Source organism: Limanda limanda, chromosome 9 (genome assembly GCF_963576545.1).
Source record: "Limanda limanda chromosome 9, fLimLim1.1, whole genome shotgun sequence".
NCBI lineage: Eukaryota > Metazoa > Chordata > Actinopteri > Pleuronectiformes > Pleuronectidae > Limanda > Limanda limanda.
In genome coordinates, this window is record NC_083644.1 from 26,571,631 (window position 1) to 26,591,227 (window position 19,597).

The 19,597-nt window shown below is 39.4% G+C and overlaps 1 protein-coding gene across 1 annotated transcript in view; it reads right to left on the reverse strand.

Moving 5' to 3' along the window:
* The window catches only part of LOC133010375 (inactive N-acetylated-alpha-linked acidic dipeptidase-like protein 2), a 310,384-nt gene that overhangs the window by 36,584 nt on the left and 254,203 nt on the right, over positions 1-19,597 (reverse strand). Inside the window, exon 13 of the mRNA XM_061077932.1 lies at positions 61-154. Coding sequence (XP_060933915.1) covers positions 61-154 — 94 coding nt within the window. The remainder of the gene's footprint in view (positions 1-60; positions 155-19,597) is intronic.

The following is a 19,597-nucleotide window of genomic DNA, read 5'->3' on the forward strand; positions in this document are numbered from 1 at the left end:
CGGGATAGATCGCCCACCCTGCAATTTACCTCCTTCCCCCACTTTTGTCAGTAGTGTTACCTTTGAGTTTGTTCTGTACATCCAGGGCAATGTCCAGAGGGTAGAACGGCAGCACAGGGTCGTTGACCAGGCGGAGAATGGCTTCTGCCGTCATCTGTAGAAGCAGACAAAAATAAATTTGAATTAAAGTAGGTATTTATTTTTAACACACTGCAGTTATGTTATTCCAGCATAAGAAAGGGAAGATTGATTAGTTGTGAGTTTCTTAATGCCTGTGAGTGTAATTTTTTATGTTTAAGACTAAATAAACTGCATACACATTTAAATCCTAATATAAGATTGGGCTTTGTATAAAGATGCTCAAAATATGCTGTAGAAGAAGGATTACAATACTATCTACACACAATACCCTCCCATACGATCTGCTGGGCCTTCACATGTTTCATTTGGCTTCTTCAAAGTCTCACACAAACCTTATTGACTACCCATCTGTCTCATAAAATGATGTTTGAATAACTGAGACATGAAAATGAATGCCTTTGTAAAATTTCCCCACTGTTTTGATGACGGTATTAACGTATGGTAATAGGATATTGTTAATAAAATCTCATTTGGTAAAGATTAGTATATCAATCAAAATTATGACTATGGTACGGCTTAAGTCTGATCTTATCTTGTTCTAAGTGCTTGAATTTCTTGCACATTTTTCACAACAATTCTTCTTCACATACAACACATCGATTAGCTGGCTGAAGATACGTTTACTTCTTTGTGTAACTATGAGCAACAACTCCACAGCCGCACTCTTGTGACAGACGTTTCGAGTCAAGCAGAGGCTTTTTGCCTCCACAGTTTACTGACGGCCAAGACCATGATGATCCCGAGTCGTTTGAACCTCAGCTGACTGGTGCTGAGACAGCCGGGGCTTAGTTGTGTCTGAGGAGCGTGGTTATCCTGTTTGAACCACTGGCTGAGACAGCCTCCTGTGCCAGGGGTTCAAATGTTGTGTGTGTGTGTGAGAGAGAGACAGCTGATGGACAGGAGAGGATGGGGGAAGTCTCTGAATGGTAGATGATGTGGTGGTTTAGGGGTTTGGTTTCAGCAAAGATTTTAAAATGAACATGGCTTTCCAGATTCCCACTCACAAGTGGTCGCTGTTGGTGGGTGGCGCCCACCTTTGACTAGAGGGTGTTTCCTCAAAGAACAGTCATATCATTAAGTTTTCAGCTCAAAAACACAACGAAGTGTGCAGTATCTTTAAATGTCAACTCAAAAATCTTTGATACCAAAGCCCTCATCTACATTGCAAATCGACTAAAACAGGTACAAATGCTGTGGATGTTCGAGATCATGGATTGAAATGGGCTAGAGTTAGGGAATTCTAGGTGGATGCTGCAAAGAAGCTAAACACAGATCTTAAGCTCAGTGAGAGGTCAAGGGAAATAAAATGTAAGTCAGTCAATTGTCTCAGTGTCATGTAATCCAGTGGGCTGAGCTAGCATGGATATAATATATGAAGGACAGAGAGAGACAGGTCCACTTAACAAAGGCAAACACGGAGTAGGTGAGTGCAGAATAGTAGACGACATCAATGGGCTTCAGTGTTGAGGCCTGCCTGTACAACACGTCACCACAATCTAAAGCTGACAGAAACCATTGCTTCTACAACTGCTTGTTTAACATGTTTTAAATACAAACTTTTGGACTGTGAGGAAGCTGCAGCAAACTAATCATTGAGGTAACGCTGTGTCTTTTTCTCCAATTACAGGCCTCAGTATGTGATTTAGCAGCACACACCTGGGGAGCGGGGGGGATGGATAGGTAAATAGAACACCTTCGGCTGCAGTGGGAGCAAACATTCACGCACGTCTCTGCTTGTCCTGGCACCGCACACTGAGAGGCACTGTCCAAATCACAGAAGAGAGTGTGTCTGAGTCTGCTCCCACAGTGAAGTGTCATCTTGATGCAAACAGTGTCAGCGATTCAGCCCTGGTCTCTGCAGGCGGACGGCTTAGCAAGGCATCGACATGGATTTTTTATTGGAGTGTAACATCACTGCTAACTACTGAGCAACTACTCTGTGAGAAAAATCTCAGCTGAGATTATCGACGGATCGATCGTCTCGCTCCACACCCAGAGTATATCATCCACACAGGAAGTACACCCTCGCTGCATCGCAAGAACGTTGTATTTCTCTGCGCCACACGATAATTGCCATTCGCTTTATCAGCCAAGGACATCACATTATTTAACCTGAGCTCCGTTCACATTCACATTACAAATCCATGACCTCCTACAAGATACAGAGCTGGAGGGAGCAGTAAAAAGCACATGGATTATTACCCATCTCATTCTTTATTTCTGAGCTTGCTTGTATTTATTTCTCATTCCATGTTTTCTGTTCTGGTAAATTTTGTTTGACTAATTCTTCTTTTGGCCCCTGTTGCCCTTATTTAACAGAAGACGCTTGAAAAAAAGATTTGAATGGTGGCCTATTTTTTCCAGTTGGGAGGCACAGGGTGAATAACAGACAGACATTTCTCAACAGGGTCAGGTGAGGACACATTCACAGATGCTGTATGATCTCTTGTAAACACATAAATTTATAATTTTTGGTTTTAAAAAGTAAATCCTTAGTGGAGATGACAGTCGACTTCGTACACCGACTACATTTTATTTTTTGCTTTTGTCATTAAAATGATTTCCCCATGACTTTGACACTCATGCAGCAACTTCTTGTTAATTTGCCATAAATTAATCTACCTGTGAGCAGTGAAAGGTTTGTTTGGGTATCATGATGAAATATTTCTGGCATTTAAAGCCATTCGACTAGAATTAAAACTCAATGGGCGAGAGACAGAACAACCATTCAAATTTACACCTTTGGTATATTTGAGGTCTCCAATCAACCCAATCCCTAATCTGATGACCACTGCAGCCCCTTGCTGCTTAAATTGAATCAATATTTCAGTTCTTATTTTACATTATTTAAAACTGCTATGTTTTATGATGAAACAGTCCAATTCAGAAAACAGAATTTAAATATTGCACATAATTCATTCAGTTGGAAAATACACAACTCTAAGTCAATTATGATTGCCTTGTGTGAGTTGGATGTGATCGAAACTTCACTGTAACAATTTAGGGTTGGCATCTCGATGTGCTGCTTTTCAAATGGCTAAAGAGCAGGTTCAACATTTGGTGAGCACAGAAAGCACTTTGAATAGTACAGAACCCTCAACTGTGGGTTCATGCTTCATTTAAGAGCGTGTTCTCCCTGGACTGCAGGAGCAACATATTATGTGATGACACAGAGGTGAGGAGAAGAGATAGAACCACTTAGGTAGCACGAACAGTTTTAGCTCTCAGGTCACTTAGGCCGCGACAGGGTTATATAAGGTGGAGGACCTGCCTCCAACTGAGCCCGCCTTAAATAACCTTTCACTGCAAAAAGACATAAACAAAATCTTTTGAGCAGCAGAATCAGTAAAAATGTGTGTGTAAAGCTGTTTTCTGATATGCATCTCCGGATAACGAGCCGATGTGAGAACACAACAGAAGATCCTCCAAATGATTCCCCGCAATCAAGTAAGTGTGTTGATGACATTTCCAAAAGCGCCACAGACACAAAATGAAAGAAAACAAACAAAAGGATTAAAAATGTCTCAGAATGGAAAAGGGGAGCCTTACAGGATCTTCACTGGGGAATTGATGCATTACGTACTGCCACTGCCTGATGCACCCCCACTCACCAGAACGCTGTAGAGATTGCTGTGAACAAAGCTGCATGGAGAATCTCCTGCTGCATTGTTCATGTGTGAAAGGCCAACTCCAGAGAAAGTCTGGACCCGATTGTGGGGACATTCTGCGGAGTTCATGACTGTAAACAGCGAAGTGGAGTAGACCTGACACTTGCTTTATATTGCAATTCACACTAGTTTTTGTTTGCAAACTATGTTGTGGTTTTGAACAGAATTGGGGACCTTGATCAAAATTCAAAAGCAGGTCTATGAGTCCAAAGTACATTTGGCAGCACGTGTTTTTAAAAACAAACCAGTTGGGTTTAAAGGAGCTTTTAACATGCCAAACTGGAAATCAGACATTATCCTTTTACACCCTCTGGGCCTGTGGGATAGCAGGCATCTTACAGAATCCATGCAACTGTCAAAACATAACTTACCAATACTTTGTTAGTATTTGGGGAAATGGCCTACACTAGTGTACAGATGTGTTGTGCACCTCTCTCCACTGTTGTCACTCCTAATGAAATCAATCTGGCAGAGAGGGGTGGAGGTGTGTGTGTGTGTGTGTGGCAGGGGGTGGGGGGTATTAGAGCATTGATTTGAGGCTGGTGAGTAATACTCGCAGAAAGCATATATCAAAAGCCTGTAATGTGGTGGGACAGAAAAGGCCGTTGATTTCTTATTTATGGGATTATTTCTGGATCGTCTCTTTCCAAGGCAGAGAGAGAGAGAGAGAGAGAGAGAGAGAGGGAGAGAGAGAGAGAGAGAGAGAGAGAGAGAGAGAGAGAGAGAGAGAGAGAGAGGATGATGGGGGAAGAAAGGCAGAAAAGAGGCTTTGACATAGCAGAAAGAACTAGACAATCTAAACTAAAGAAAGATGACAGTTGGAGTGAAGTGGAAGCTAGAACAAACTATCCTAAGCAGCTCCTCTCGTGTTCCGTCCTCCTCTTTTGTCATGACCTCCCCTCCCGTCCTCTCCTACGCCCCTCCCCTGACCTTTTAGATTATAATGATCAGCCATCTGTCTAAGTTTGATTCCAGGGGTAGAAGAAATGAAGAATTATTCATCTTATGTATATATTCATTTGGCAAAGGGTCAGAAGTCATAGCTAGGGCTTATTGACTGAACCTCAGTTCAAGGACACAAGGTGGATTTGGAAAAGTCCACCTGTTCACATAACTTTGGTCAATAATATATCCATATACATAGCATATTAATATATAATTTAAAGATAACCAAATACTCCGTAGGCACCGTATCAGATTCAGGGCTAATTTACAATACAGTGGGATTCAATCTTCCAGTAATTTGGCTAATTCCCTCAACACCTCTGCCCATGGGACATCTCAGGCCCTGTTCAGACCAGATATTAACATCTGTCCTCAGAGATCCAATCACAAATGGACAACGTCAAGTTTGTCTCCTCATACCTGGCATTATAATGCATCATTGTGGGCCTCATCACACCACTTGTTATCTCTGTTCACCAAAAACAACTGACTGACCTGAGTGAATCAATGCGCAGATTTTAGAAAAACGCAAATCATGTAGTGGTCAGTGTTGATGTTGTGGTGGTTGCCACAATCAAATCAACATATGGACACGTAAGAAACTGATATATTGTGAAACTGTAACATGTCAGCCAATAAGACATCTGGTCAATAACTTCTAAATCTTTGCCAATATGGGATTTCTGTCTGCAGGTATTTTGCTATATTATATATTTTCTTCTATGATGCACAAATGAAACGCAGAATCCATTACTATCTCTAGATAGTTGGACAGTAGTAAAAAAAAAAAAAGAAGTCAAAAAAATCTAGCAAATCTTTTGAACTGGGAACATCAGTCAAAATAGCTACAAGAGTTGGTTCCATTGTCTCTGTTCTGGAATATTTACAGACTATGCTTGACAACTGAGCCCCTAATCCTAACTCCCTTCACTGTGACATTATGAAGGATTTCATTGAAGGGATAAGTTGAGTTAAATGTATTTATCAGCACAAAAAGATAGATGGATTTGACTTGAGGAGTGAATGATGTTGATTTAAACATCTTTTTTTTCTTCACCAATAAAAACTCTAAATATGACACATGAGCTGGAAATTTCTGTTTGCTCTGTGAGTCAATATGAACTGCAATACATTCTAACAAAATACACACAGGATGCACATCTGAAATGTCACTTTAACATTTACCGGAACATGTTGCTACATGCATTTTTAATATGTTGACATTATGAAAGAATGAGATACTCAGTTGGCATTTGCCCCAGAGATCTTTGTGTTTCAGTATGAGTCTCTACTGAGTCCCCGGCCCCGCCATCTTTGGGTTTTCTCTCAGTTCTTGCATAGCTTATTTTCTCTTCTTTCTCTCCATTCTGCTGCATCCACTGAACTTACCAGACAGAAAAGTAAAGTAAACCTCAAGTGAAAGTCTACGAGCTTTGATTGCATTCTGTGATTGTGATCTCCAATGTTCAGATGAGTCCAAGGTTAAATCAACTCTGATTGAAGACTAAATCAGGGACAACCCAGTACTTTATATTTTCAAATTTATATATCTTAAATAGTAAAATTGCCAGCTATACCAAATTCCTAAATTGATGTGGGGCAATAAAAATGAACTTTTTCATGGAGTTGCCTTATGCATGGGCGACACTGGCTGCATGTATTCTAACCTGGGCTCAGTCGGACATTCTCTGGAGTTTTTAACGTGGTGGCTGGCATCAGATACTTCAGAGAATGTCCATAGCAACTGACTTACACATTTTGCTTTCTCACATACAGCCCTTCCGGATAATTTCCTTGATCTTTTTTTTTTTTTATTCCTTCCTTTTATTCTTTGGTGTGCTAAGTGCATTTTGTTGGCCTGGTGTGTAATCTGTAAATAATAAAATATTAATGCAACTTTACATATAAAGCACTTTTTTAAAAGAGGCTAAAACCAATGATAGGGCTAGCCCCCTGGGGGAATATCATATTTTACAAGGGAAAATAAATGAAATATATTAAACAGGTAAACCAATGTAAACTAATGAAACCTTTATATAATTCATCTTTAGTAGAGACTTTAAAGATGAGACTGAGGTTGTTTATCTAGTTTTCAGTAGCAGACCTTTCCAGAGTTCAGTACCCTCAGGGCATATGCCCTATCCCCCCCTTTCTCCAGCATGAACCCAGAGATAGGGTCAGTGGTCAGCTGACACTACAGGCTTGAATGCAGGGAGAGGGACGGTCAGCATTTCTTTTTATCTCGCTTTAAAAACAAGTAATATAAGTTGTAATCAATTCGTAAGGCCACAGGCAGCCAGTGCAAGGACACCAAAATAGAAATTTGATCATATATCTTAGTACTTAGGAGAAACCTGGCAGAAGTTCCTTTTTTACAAGCTGGAGCTGTTCAATCGATTTCTCCAGGCAGGTAACTGAGTGAGGAATTGCGTTAGTCAATCTGGGTGAATACAAAGGCTTAATTGAGCGTTTTAGCATCCTGCAATGAAAGAGAAATCTGATCCTACTCAGTTCTTCTCAGCTGACAGATGGCTGTTTTTGTTTTGTTACAGAAATGGGAAGACATAATCCCCCACAGATTTCTGGCTCCTCGTGCACACGTCCAGTTCAAGAGAACCAAAACCTGCTTTATGAATTCCCCATAGTGCTCCTGACCCAAATACAATCACTTCAGTTTTATCTGTATTTAACATTAAACAGTAACTAGCCATCCTGCGAGACTGCCTTATGTAACTTCCCCAGAAGTAATGCACTATATAGGTGGAGAACAAAAAAGAGCCAATAATAGACCCCTGGGGGACCCCGCAGGTCATAACTGCAATGGCAGATGATGCATTCCCTGCAGATAAAGTTCTGTCATACACATAAGATCTGAGTGACTCAAACGCAGTTCCTGCTACACCAACCAATTTTTCCAGTTGATTGATGCTGTGATCGATTGTAAGCTATCTCAAAATAAAAACAGTTAAACAACAAACAATTCAACCGAATGTCATTAAGGACCATTAGAGATGCAGTTTACTGGAACCGTCCCTGATGTCACCATCATAACTAGAGGGAAGTCAAGCTCAACACCAGTCCAGATGGCCCTGGGAGGATCCATGCCAACCAGGGAGTCAAGAAGCTGCTCATCATTTTAAATCTGGTAAAGGACAGCTTATTCTTTCCACCTCTGCAACAGTATGGCTCAGGTGGAGAAAGCTCTCACAGTTGTAGGAGGTGGTGTGTGGCGGCATTTAACATAAGACAATCGATGACTGTTAAACTCTTGGTAGTGTTTGCCTGGTCACAAACAGGATTTCTAATATGACCTCAACAGGTTGTTGAACTTTTTTTAATGTATTGTGTCAATTCCTCACTTCAAAATAAGTGAATCATAGTGATCAAACAGTATCTGTCTCCACAAATAACAGCACAATGTAAAAAACTTTTTTTTAATATTAAAACAGAAATTTTATTGCACACATACTTGAAATGTGAATTGCTACGGGCCAGTGGAAATACAGTTTTGGTTTTGGTACAATCTGGACATATTATTAATTCATTATTAATACAATTTTAATAAACAAGCGACCAGTGCTCTGTAGAGTTTGGCTGTTGGGACTCATCAATGTAAGTGATGTTGTCATTCACGACAATTGATGCGTTAATGACAAAGGAAATGGCACATGATTCTCCAGTTCCGGTATTTGCGTTCTGAGTCGAGCTTCACCAAACTTTGATTGATCAGCTCTTGGTGCAGCAGTGGTGGTGTGGCTCTAGGGTTGTGCAGGCCAAGTCCTCGGTTCCAGTTAGAAAGAAGGAAAGCTGCAACCAGCAGCACCACAGCCCAAGCTAACAACCTATTTCGAACAGGCCTGTTTTAATATGGGCCCTGTCTTAGCTATTCATAAAACATTGTGGTCAAAGTCTCCTCTAGTAAAAAAGAGTTATATCTTGGTGAGCTCTTTGGTGACACCCAATAAACACATCAGGTTGAGTTATGTGCAGCATGACCTGCTATCAGTCTCCAAATTTTGATTGGATGGTTCTAAGTTGCAATAAAGATGCAGGAGGACATCACCAAAATGCCCAATGAATGAGTCAGTCCATAGATATTGACTGAGCGTCAGCCTGTAGCTCTTGGTTTGTGTGTGATAAGCTTGTGTGAAAACAAACTGGACCAGAACTAAAAGGCAACAGAAAACCAAATGAACCCAACTACATCTGTGAAAGCCTGTTTGGGTTCAACTGAACTGTGAAGCTCAGATAAGTGAGTGTGGTAGTGGATAGATGCACATTATGTAAGCAAGTTAAGGAAGAAGGTTAGTCTATTATCTTTATGCTGAATTTAAAGCATGAGATTAAATAGTGAATATTGTAAACTATTTATAGCATGAACAGAATGACTTCTGTACCTTTAGAGTTAGTAACCCTTAGGTCACTAGAAGATATGATATATAAGTATGTGTCATGTCATGTATACAAAGGGCCCAGTCCTCATAGGATCACAAGACCCCAAGAAGCACAGCTGCAGTGGTCAAACCTTATGTTTTATTTCTGCTAGTTAGTGTTTCTGAGTATAGCTGTGCTCACAGAGATTTAAGGCTATACATTGTAGCTATAGGGCGATAACTTCATCATTTTTTTATAAACCATATATCAACAGACAATGTTTCCATCAAGTTAAGACAAGGTTTTCACTACATTGGTCAAGAAATGGCCTCGTAAAGTTTCCAGCTTAAATGTCTTTATTGTCAGTCTCTGATCAGACATCGTCAAGTCTGGTGCACAGTAAAACCATATGACAATTAGGTCTGATAATTGGAGGTTTCCATCCCATATTGTTAAGTCAAACCCCACACATCAGAACTGTAGTCCCTAATTACCAGATTGTATTTACTACCTGCCGACTGAGCAAAAAGAATCACTGCCTCTTTATATGTCATGTGATAATTATTAGGCAAACATTTGGGAGATTAATAATAATAATGATGATTACTATAATGATACATGTCTATAGCACCATTGTTCATTCCTTGAATAAGCCAACACTTAAACATGAATGAGAGGCCTTGTACAATAATCATTTAGATATGAATAAGGATTTTTTTGTTTTTTGTCTTATATAAGTAATCAGTCATTTGCCATCATTGTATTGTGTGAAGTTTATGCTTCATAACATATAATTTTGTTGTCTAAAGACAGTAACACCTGAATCTTAAAAAGAAATTGAACTTTGATGGAAATGCAATCTATTTTTTTTCTATTGTTTATCTTGTTGCTTAGAGAGAGAAATCTAAAGTCGAATTGCATGTTCAAAAACTGACGGAATGAAACAGAAGGAAAATGTGTGTCTGTGATAATATGAAAATTATTTCATGAGTGAAATTACACAAATACATTAAGTTAAAGACTCCAAAACAAGCACACATGCGAGCACTTGATTTTAAATGTAAATAGCAACACAAATATGACCTATTCCTGTCAGTGAGATGTCCTGGCTTTTTTTATCAGTATTCTGAAAGTGAAATGTGACTGACTCTTACTGTGCAGCTGACAACAAACCTTGAGAACTCAATAGAGGACACAGAAGACGGTTGTTGCTTCAGACAGCAGAGGGCTCTGCTGTGACACGCTATCCACTTTAGATTTCTCTCTCTCACTCATGCACACAGAGAAGCTATAGTGTATTCTCAGTGACGCACAACTGACACAGCCTCTCAGCCAACTCCTGCCCCATCCAGATCGGTAGCACCATTTTCTGTGCCAGTCTATATAAATTCACGCTTGGAGACTTCCAGAGTGGCAGCGTTACCCTCAGAGCAGCACCGGCACTTGCACGCACGCACACCCTCACAGGCGCATCAGCGCAGACGAGGCGGACGGGAGAATGAAATGATGATGGTCAGATAGGTGGATGGAAGAGGCAGCGCCGGTGACAGAGATCATTTTCTGTTTCTCTCTCAGTGATGTGGTAATTCTGTCCGAGCCTGCGATCTCATTTGCCTGCCTGCCTGTTTCCCCCTCGGGGCCCGTGGAGAGATGGAGAGATTCTCCTCTGATTCAGAACGCCCAGTTCTCCAGGCCAAAATAGGCCTCATGAATAAACCATGAACTATGTGGTTAAGTTATGTAACAAGAGCACACGAATAGATGCAGCGTGGTGCGTACAGTAGGAACGGGACGGATGCCATTCAGTTTCTCTTTTCAAGCTGTGTTGAGTACTTAAACACACATTACAATACCCAAGCAAAGCTTCTAAAGTGATCAAGTGGTCTGCCAACACATTTTCGTACACTGTAGCGAAAAGTCTTTTCAGCTACTGTTGCTCATTGAGGTTACCTGAGGACACTGAATGAAAAGATAAAGCATGTCTTTACTTAGAAAAACACTCTGGTGCAAAGGAAGAGTTTACAGCTTGAGTGAATGTGTGCAGAGTCTATGGAGAAACTGTACACTTCCTGAAGCTTAGCAGAAGTTAGTGAAGACTATCTGTTAGTCTGTCTGTCCCATTCATTCACAATTCTCTCTCACTCTCCCCCCTCCTCTTATCAGACGACCTTTGGGTGTTTAAGGTAATGCAATCAGATTTTGCCATCATCTAAATCAGCCAATCAATGTTCCTGCCAAACTGTGATTCGCTGCGACCCCTCCTCCAACCCAATAACCTGCAATCTCCATATTCAGTATGCACGCATCTCATTCAGATCCTCAACATTCTCCAGATCCCTTTAACAGTCACTAGGCCCAGCCACACCCCCTTTCAGCCTTGATGACATCACGAAGGGTCAATGTGTCACAATGCTTTCTCCTCTTATTGTGCATGGCAATACATTTTGTTCATCTTTCAACTGAGGTCTCTCCTCATTGAAATGCTATTGTGCAGAAATTGGCTGCAATTCACAGGGTAGTCGTCAATGGATTATAGTGAATGTAGCCAAAGGGCTAAAATGGTTATAGATTAATAGATCACAAGGTGATTTTGTCCACATCATGCTGGCATTTTAATGTATGGTCAGTTACGGATTTACAACTGATTACGACAGGGCACATTCCTTGATGGTAGTCCGAGTCTAAGGAAAGTGAATGAAGTAAATTAATTTTGGAGTACCTCACAACCTCCCCTTACCCAAACCCATACGTTTTGAGAATGGACATTATCCCTATCTCTGAAATTCCCATATGTGTGCAGCACCTGGGTGGTTAGTTTGAACAGCTACTATAATTGAACTTACATGAAATGAAACACAGTGAATGTTCAACACTAACATTTAACAAGGCTTATGGTCAGTAGTGTTGTTAGTTGCACTGTGGCTGTACAAAGGCCCAGCACACATAACTTAAACATCTGCATGCTAACATGCTAACAGCAACGATACCAACAGACAGATGAAGAAGTTAACTTCAAGTTAAGGGAGACAGGTTTTCCAATCATTTCGATGAAAACCACAAAAGCCAACCTCAATGAAAACTCCGACAATCATCTTTGGAACCTGGAACCTGGAACCTGGGATCTTTGGAATGTGTTTGTGGATTCTGCGGTCGTAACTAAAAAATGGGTGTACCGTGTTAAGGAGCCCATTTACTGAGCCAATTCAAGCTGAGGATAAAGAAGTTGTATGAATAGGAATGATTGGACTATAAAAATAAAAGTAACAACATTTAACATTGCTCCAACTTAGCATGACTCCAAATTAAAAACCAAGAACAAGTACTTGCAATTCTAATATAAACAAGCAGTGTGTTTAATATTATACTGGCATAAAAAACAAGAAAGTGGTCTCACCTGTACTTTTATGGGACACATAAGGGACATTTACAAGAAAAGCAGTGGAGGACCTTGGTGATCTGGCTGGAACATAAGTGAAAGTTTTCTGCACAGTACATGATCACTTCAGATGTGTCAAATGACAGGTGTTGCACATAGTGATGAACCCTCTGGTTCCCTCAGCTCAACAGATCGCCTCCGCATCTTTCAGATCAAAGTCGAAGGTATCAGCCAAAGAGCCACAATGTTTTTTTTCTGTAAAAAAAAAATTGTTTGTTTCTGTGCCCCCTCCTGGTCAAAAATCACAGAATATAGTGGTAAGGATCAAAAAGAAGTCGAGTGTACGTAAGTACAATAATAAAACCTTGGTGAAAGTCAGAATCTTTGGATTTGGTGAATGAGGGTCATTGTTAATATATATAAAAAATATATATATATAAAATAATAAAGGTCCTTTCTTAAAGATAAGAGGACCTTCGTCACCATTGTTTTGATAATGAACACGTGGTTATGGTTGTGGTACTGCCAAATAAAAGGTATAAGAAACAGCTTTGAATCTGAAAAATATCTTTTGACTCCTGTGTGAATGTCGTGTCTTTTATAAAATCTAGCCAATATACACATCACTTGACTTCCTCCATGGCTCTCTTCATAGTTACCATGGCCAGCAGAGATCACTAAAATCATACTAGAACTTTGGGGTCGCTTTTTGGGGACGATAAGTCTTGTTTTAGTTTTTCTTGGCAATGTTCCTCATATATCATTTTACACTGAATATGTATCTTTCATTTATTAGTTGTAAATAGTTTAAAATTTAGCAAAATAAACTTTTCAATATCTTGAATATATTGAGGGCATTAAAAAAATTATTTGTACTACTCCAATTCCTCACTGCGACTTGTGATGTTCCCAGCAATGGTTGCTAGGTGATTTCCGACATGACTGCAAGATCTCAATACCCATTAATACAAAAGAGAAATACCTCACACTCGCTGCTGTTCCTGCAGGAACTCAAGCACAGCGGCACCCATGGCCAGTGCCAGGACAAATATTTACACAAGACATGCAATGAACTGGTTTCTGGAAGACTTCTTTTCTCTGCTTCAGCGAGACTGAGCTTTAATAATAACTACCGTCGGCAGTAATTCTCTGCAAACACACTGTGTGTGTGTTTGTGTGTGTGTATATCTAGATTTTACTGACATTCAACAAAATCAAAGCACGACTTTCCCTCTCAGAGACGACCAATTATGAATAACTGAAAGGGCTTTAACTGCATAGACACAGTTAGCCCTCTATTACCCTCCAGTGAACATGACAGTAGTGAGAGAGAAATACTGATGCATCTGGAAACATTTAACGTGCCAGGCAGCCGTGCGATATGATAATCATTACCTTCATCAGATGTTCACAATGGTCAAAAACTCAAATTAGTGCCAGGGAAGATGAGAAAAAGAGGTATATATAAATTTCCTCCACAGAAACAAATTTTCTCCCTTCAAACTCTGATTCTTTTTCCTGGAGAACGATTAAGGATGTGCCTGTGAGCGACTCTGCTTCAGCTTGTGCTATTTGATCTGCTCTAGGCCTTGTTAGATCATAGAGTGCGACATAATGGACAGAAGTGAATGAGAACCTTCAGACACGGTGCTAATTAATTCACACTTTGGCGACCATAAAGGCACTCTGCGCGACACCGCATGACATATGTAGTCTGGAAGATTGATACTGCAAATGGCGGCTCTCAGCCATGCTCATTACAGCGGCAGATGGTTGTGTCTGTGTTCTGTGTGTTTGTGTGTGTGTGTGTGTGTGTGCGCGTACTTGTGGTCAATACTGAAACCTATAGTTAGCAGCAGATTGACAAATTGTTGAGCTACTTTCGAATGATTCCTTGTCATTAGTGAGTCCTCCTCTACGAGTTATACAATATTCTTTCCCTTGTTATTGTTTGTGTGCTGGACATTGTGAGCAGAGCTTTTTATAAACAGTATATGGTCCAAAGTGATGTTAGAAAACTTTGTGTTCATCATACCTGGTTTATCTGCAGTGAAGATTTTAAAGTCAATGAGTTTTATAAATTAAAACAGAATTAGCTATATAACTGTTCATGTGTGTGGTTTATGAAAGGTTGACTAAGGTTAACAGGTGTTATTTTCTTCATACATTCTATGTCATTCATTTCAGAATGTGTCAGGAAATCAGTGCAATCCAATCCAATGTCCTCTAAAGTCACAGAGACACAGCATTGTGTGCTTGTGTTTTTCTGCAAATACATCTTTCACATTTATATATGAATAACTGGAACAATGAGCCTGTATTTTAGTCCATTCATTTACTCACGAATTGACCTCAAAAAACAAATACACACACACAACTATCTATTCAGAGGTGGTCTCATTAAAGGTTTTCAAATCTTGAGATTTTTTCTGCGTGCGTGACACTGCTTTTTCACCTGTATTACATTTTTTTCTCTGTTGGGTTTTAGAAGCACCATAATCGTCTGCAGGCCTTCCTGTAATGATGTGTATTTCTGCATTTGGGTCGTCAAATTCTTAAATTGTGACAGTATTTTCATCCAGACAATTTCAAATCAAAGATTGTCACCTACAATGTTGTGATTTATGGGAAAAATGCACAATTTAGTTTTGTTGTGTAACTATGGTAAAATTAATCCAAATACTTTTTTATTATTGGTGAATCAAAACAATCACTTTATCTGCTGATGATCAGAATATAGTAAATCTCTGAAAGTTGAGCATGCTAAGCCAACAAAAGCAAGAAGACATGAATAACATAAATTACTGTGTGGATTGCTTTTACCTTGGGTGTACCATGGGCAGGCACACTGGTTTTTTGTTGTCATGGTAACAGTAAATGGTAAAAAGATAAACGGTCCTTAGTAATACGTTCTTTTATAGTCTTAATGACCACTCAAAGCTCTTTACATTACAGTTTTGCTATTCACTCATTCACAAACACATTCACACAGTTTAAAACTGTGCAGCACTTGCTCTAACACACATATAATAGTACTTTGGAGTATCTTTCCCAGCGAATCTTCAATATGAGTATTGTGAAATCGTCTCTCTGGTAAGAAGAGGATCTGTCCTACCACCTGAGACACATAGTCACCCAATAATAATCATGGTAATCATAATAATAATAAGAGGAAAAATAATAGTGAATAATAAATAGACAATAAAAGTCATACACATGATATGATGATCGATTTTTCATAAAGGTGAGTATTTAGAAGAGAGATAAAACAGTTAACTGATTCTGCTCGTCTAATTCTCTATTGCTCCAAAGGGTAGGGGCCCTCACACGAAGGCTCTGTCTCTATCGGTTTCAGCCACGACCAGGGGTGGAGAACCTTTTTCTATCAAGGGCGACTTTGATTTTCAAAACATTCTTCGATGGCCATATTAAATTGGTGTTTATTATTGACATTAATAACACCAGGGCTCCACACAGTTCAGGATATTTCAATGTTCAATATAAATTTTGATTGGATATTTGCAAATCTCTGATTTGGTAGATTATTAGTAATATTAAGATAGGCCTGTCACAATAAAAAAAATTGTGTTGGACGTTAAAATATTGTGATGAATGATATAATTTAGAATCCCTTTTATACTACCCCTGATGTAAAAGCATAAGCATGCAGGTAGGCTACAAATAACAATTCACTTAATTTCAGAAGAGCGGGTTCTACACTGTTGAGGGACCGAAAACCAGGTTGGTTTCAAATAAGTTATTGTCGGTCAGGTGCACTACAGATCTTTTGAACACAGCTTTTTCACAGATCTTGGAAAAGAAAGATGGTTTCGAAATAGGTCTGTAATTATTAAGAGTGTGGCTCAACTAGAGCGTTATTGAAATTAGCAGGGACAACGCCAGAAGTCAAGGAGCAATTTATAATTGCTATCATGAAAGGAGCAAGAGCAGGCAAAGTCTCCTTCAGCAGTCTGGTGGTAAACATGTCCAAGGGGCAGGTAGATGGCTTTATGCGCTAGACAATATCATTGTGATCAGGAAGAGTCACTGGTGAAAAAAGAGCTGAGGGATGGCATGCAAACTGGTCTAGGGTCAGGGGCAGGCAGGATATGGGGTTTGTTGCTATCAGTCATGCATTTTCTGTGACGAATATTTAAATTCTTTCACAGAGGTCAAGTCATGCATGCGAATGAATGTAGGTTCAAGCAACCACAATCCGGTCAAGTTTTTTAAAGAACAATTTAGAATTTTGGGCATTCTGATAGATCAAGGTAGAAAAGTGGTTTGCCCATTCCCTTTCCCTGCATGCTTGTATTTTTTCATTAGGTCCTTCATGTGTTCATCGTAAACATTACGTTTTCTGGATTTCCATGTTTGCTCCACTTTACAAACCGTAGGATTGTAAGTGATAAAGTAAATTGATAAAGTAAAGTGATAATAAACAAAGAAGGCACAACAACTATTCTACTCACTGTAGTTCTGTCCTAGGGTTCTGTCAAATGAGAGGCAGATGGAACATTAAGAGCCTTCACCACTGACTAACATTTAGTGCCTTCTATCTTGTGTTTTTTCTTTTTAAAGAAAATTACTGTCACTTTAGCATATGTACGTCATGAAAATAGATGTTACCAGTGCAATGTGTTTCAACAGAGCTATGTGTTACTATAGACTGGTAAGCTACTGTTGAAACCCTCAGGCCGCTCTGTTTCTTATTCCATTCCTGTCCATGTGACAGAAACACAAGAGGGGGCTCCATTTTTAAATCAGGAGCTGCAGAAACACAGCAGATGAGGGGACAGAAAATGTAACCAGATGACTAAAAAAACGACATAAAACTGAAATGAAACTGAAATGAAACTAAACATAATCCAAACAAATAACTCATTACCAAGGGAAGGTGTGTAGAAACTTCAGTTTATGTTGTCCAGCTCTATTTCTCTCTCTTTGACTTTCTCGTCACTTTCCTGCTCTTTAATGGAAATGGAATTAGGTTGGAAATTTCTGTTCACAACCCTGAGGAGCAAACAGGCTAAGAAAGACAACTAGTGTTATACTCTCTCTCTGTTTGGGTGTGGATATCAAACTCAACTCAGCAAACTGCGCTGTCCATGGTTCTGACTCAACTGACACATGTATCTACATTATATGTATCTATGTATATTTTTTGCAATATTTTAAAAGTAAATATGCAGGTATGTGAAGCAAAGAGAAGGCAGAAATACAAACATCCTACTACACACACAGTTTCATGCCCACAAAGGTGGCCAAATTTTCATAAGCCATTCATACTTGACCACTTCACAGTAGAAGGTGTGGGGCTTAAAGTAGTTGTTAAACATTGTAGACATGACAATTAGACATTTAAATAACTTGATATTTTTCAATGTAATCAAATGACAAAATACATTTTTTTTATTACATATTTCTATTTCTATTTCCCAATATAAAAAATTAGTTTGCTCTCAAGCAAGTTTATATCATTGGATCAGCGGATGTCATTGTTGTATCAGTCCAACATTGTCAGGAATTGAAAACAAAGATGATTAAAAAAAATATTTGTTTGTATTGCATATAATATAATATTATATACCTATATTAATTATTGTATTATTGCTGTAATACAATATTAGAATTACCAGAATCAGTGCCAAACGTACAACCATATAATACAGCCTTTTCCTTCTAGACTTTTGTTTTTAATGGGGATGATGGTATATTTTCTCTTGTAATATTTAAATTTGACATTATATTGACCTTAAAGTGGAAAAAGCACACACACACACACATGCACACACAAGATGACATTTGCAGTGTGCAAATTACATTTATTTTTTTGTGTCTGTACAAAACTGGAAGTATGCTACATAGCTTTCAACCAGGTGCTGAATTGTGGTGTGCCCTTCAGTAAGTCACTCAACCTTGTTTCTCAGCGCACTGCTTCCAGGTCAAGTGGTTCCATGTTGCTGTGTTTGTATAAAAGCTTGTCTCACTGGGGTTTGGATTTGTGTGTCAGCTAAACAATCGCAGGTCTGTTAGAATCAATCAACCTGCATAGAATCCTTGCACATCCTCACGTTGCAGCGTTTCAACAACTACACCTGTTTTATTTTCTGTTTTTTCATACATATATTACAAACACTGGCAGAAATGGAAGAAAGGTATCATAAAAGCTTGACAGAGAGGGAGGATTCTGTTTGCTCAGCATGCAGAGAACATTATGAATATTCAGGTACTCTACACTCCACTGCTCTGAGTGAGGAGGGGTTTCTGTCATACACAGGTCATGAATCCCCCCCTGACCTTAAAGGAGAGAAGGAGGAGGAGGTAAAGGAAGTGGTTTAGGAAGTAGATAAGGAAAGGTCATGGAAAATGAATGAGAGAAAGGAAACAAAGGAGGAAGGTGAAGATGTGGTGGAGACAATGGAAGAGGAGACAAAGATCAGAAAGAACAACAGCGGATGTGAAGGAAAAAGTAGGAAAGATGAACAGAGGAGAGAATCAGGTAAAAGGGAACGGAGAGGTCACGAGAAACGAGCAGAAGAGGAGAGGAAGAAAGAATAGAGAAGGAAAGACATCAGAGAAAGGAGAGAGTGGAGCGGGGAAACGCTAAGAGAATCAAATGTTCGTTGTGCTTCACGAAACATATGGTGCACCTGCTAACTAAAAGAACCACACAAAGTCCATTGAAGTATGCTTCGGAAAAAACGGGGTGAAGAATGTGGAAGGGTTTTTGGGAGACTGTCCCAGATTTGAAGTAATGAAAACATAGACAACAAAATCATTCTTGTGTCCCTAGTGCATCATTTGCCCTACATAAAACTTGGTATTAACACTTTTCAAAGGCTGACAAATGTACCGAGTACCACCAGCTTATCGTGGCAAATAACTTACAACTTAAGTTGTAATTTGATTCTGTGCAAAAACTGTTACCCAAGCATTTATCCAGAAATTGCTGTAATTGCTGATTGGTTTGATTATATTGAAGCGCTGATAGCGGTTAGATTATATTAAGGACTTGCAGTCATGCTCCACACATGTTGCCTGATTAGACATCTTCTGTGGGTGTTAACTGACTGTGCTACGTTGACCTTTA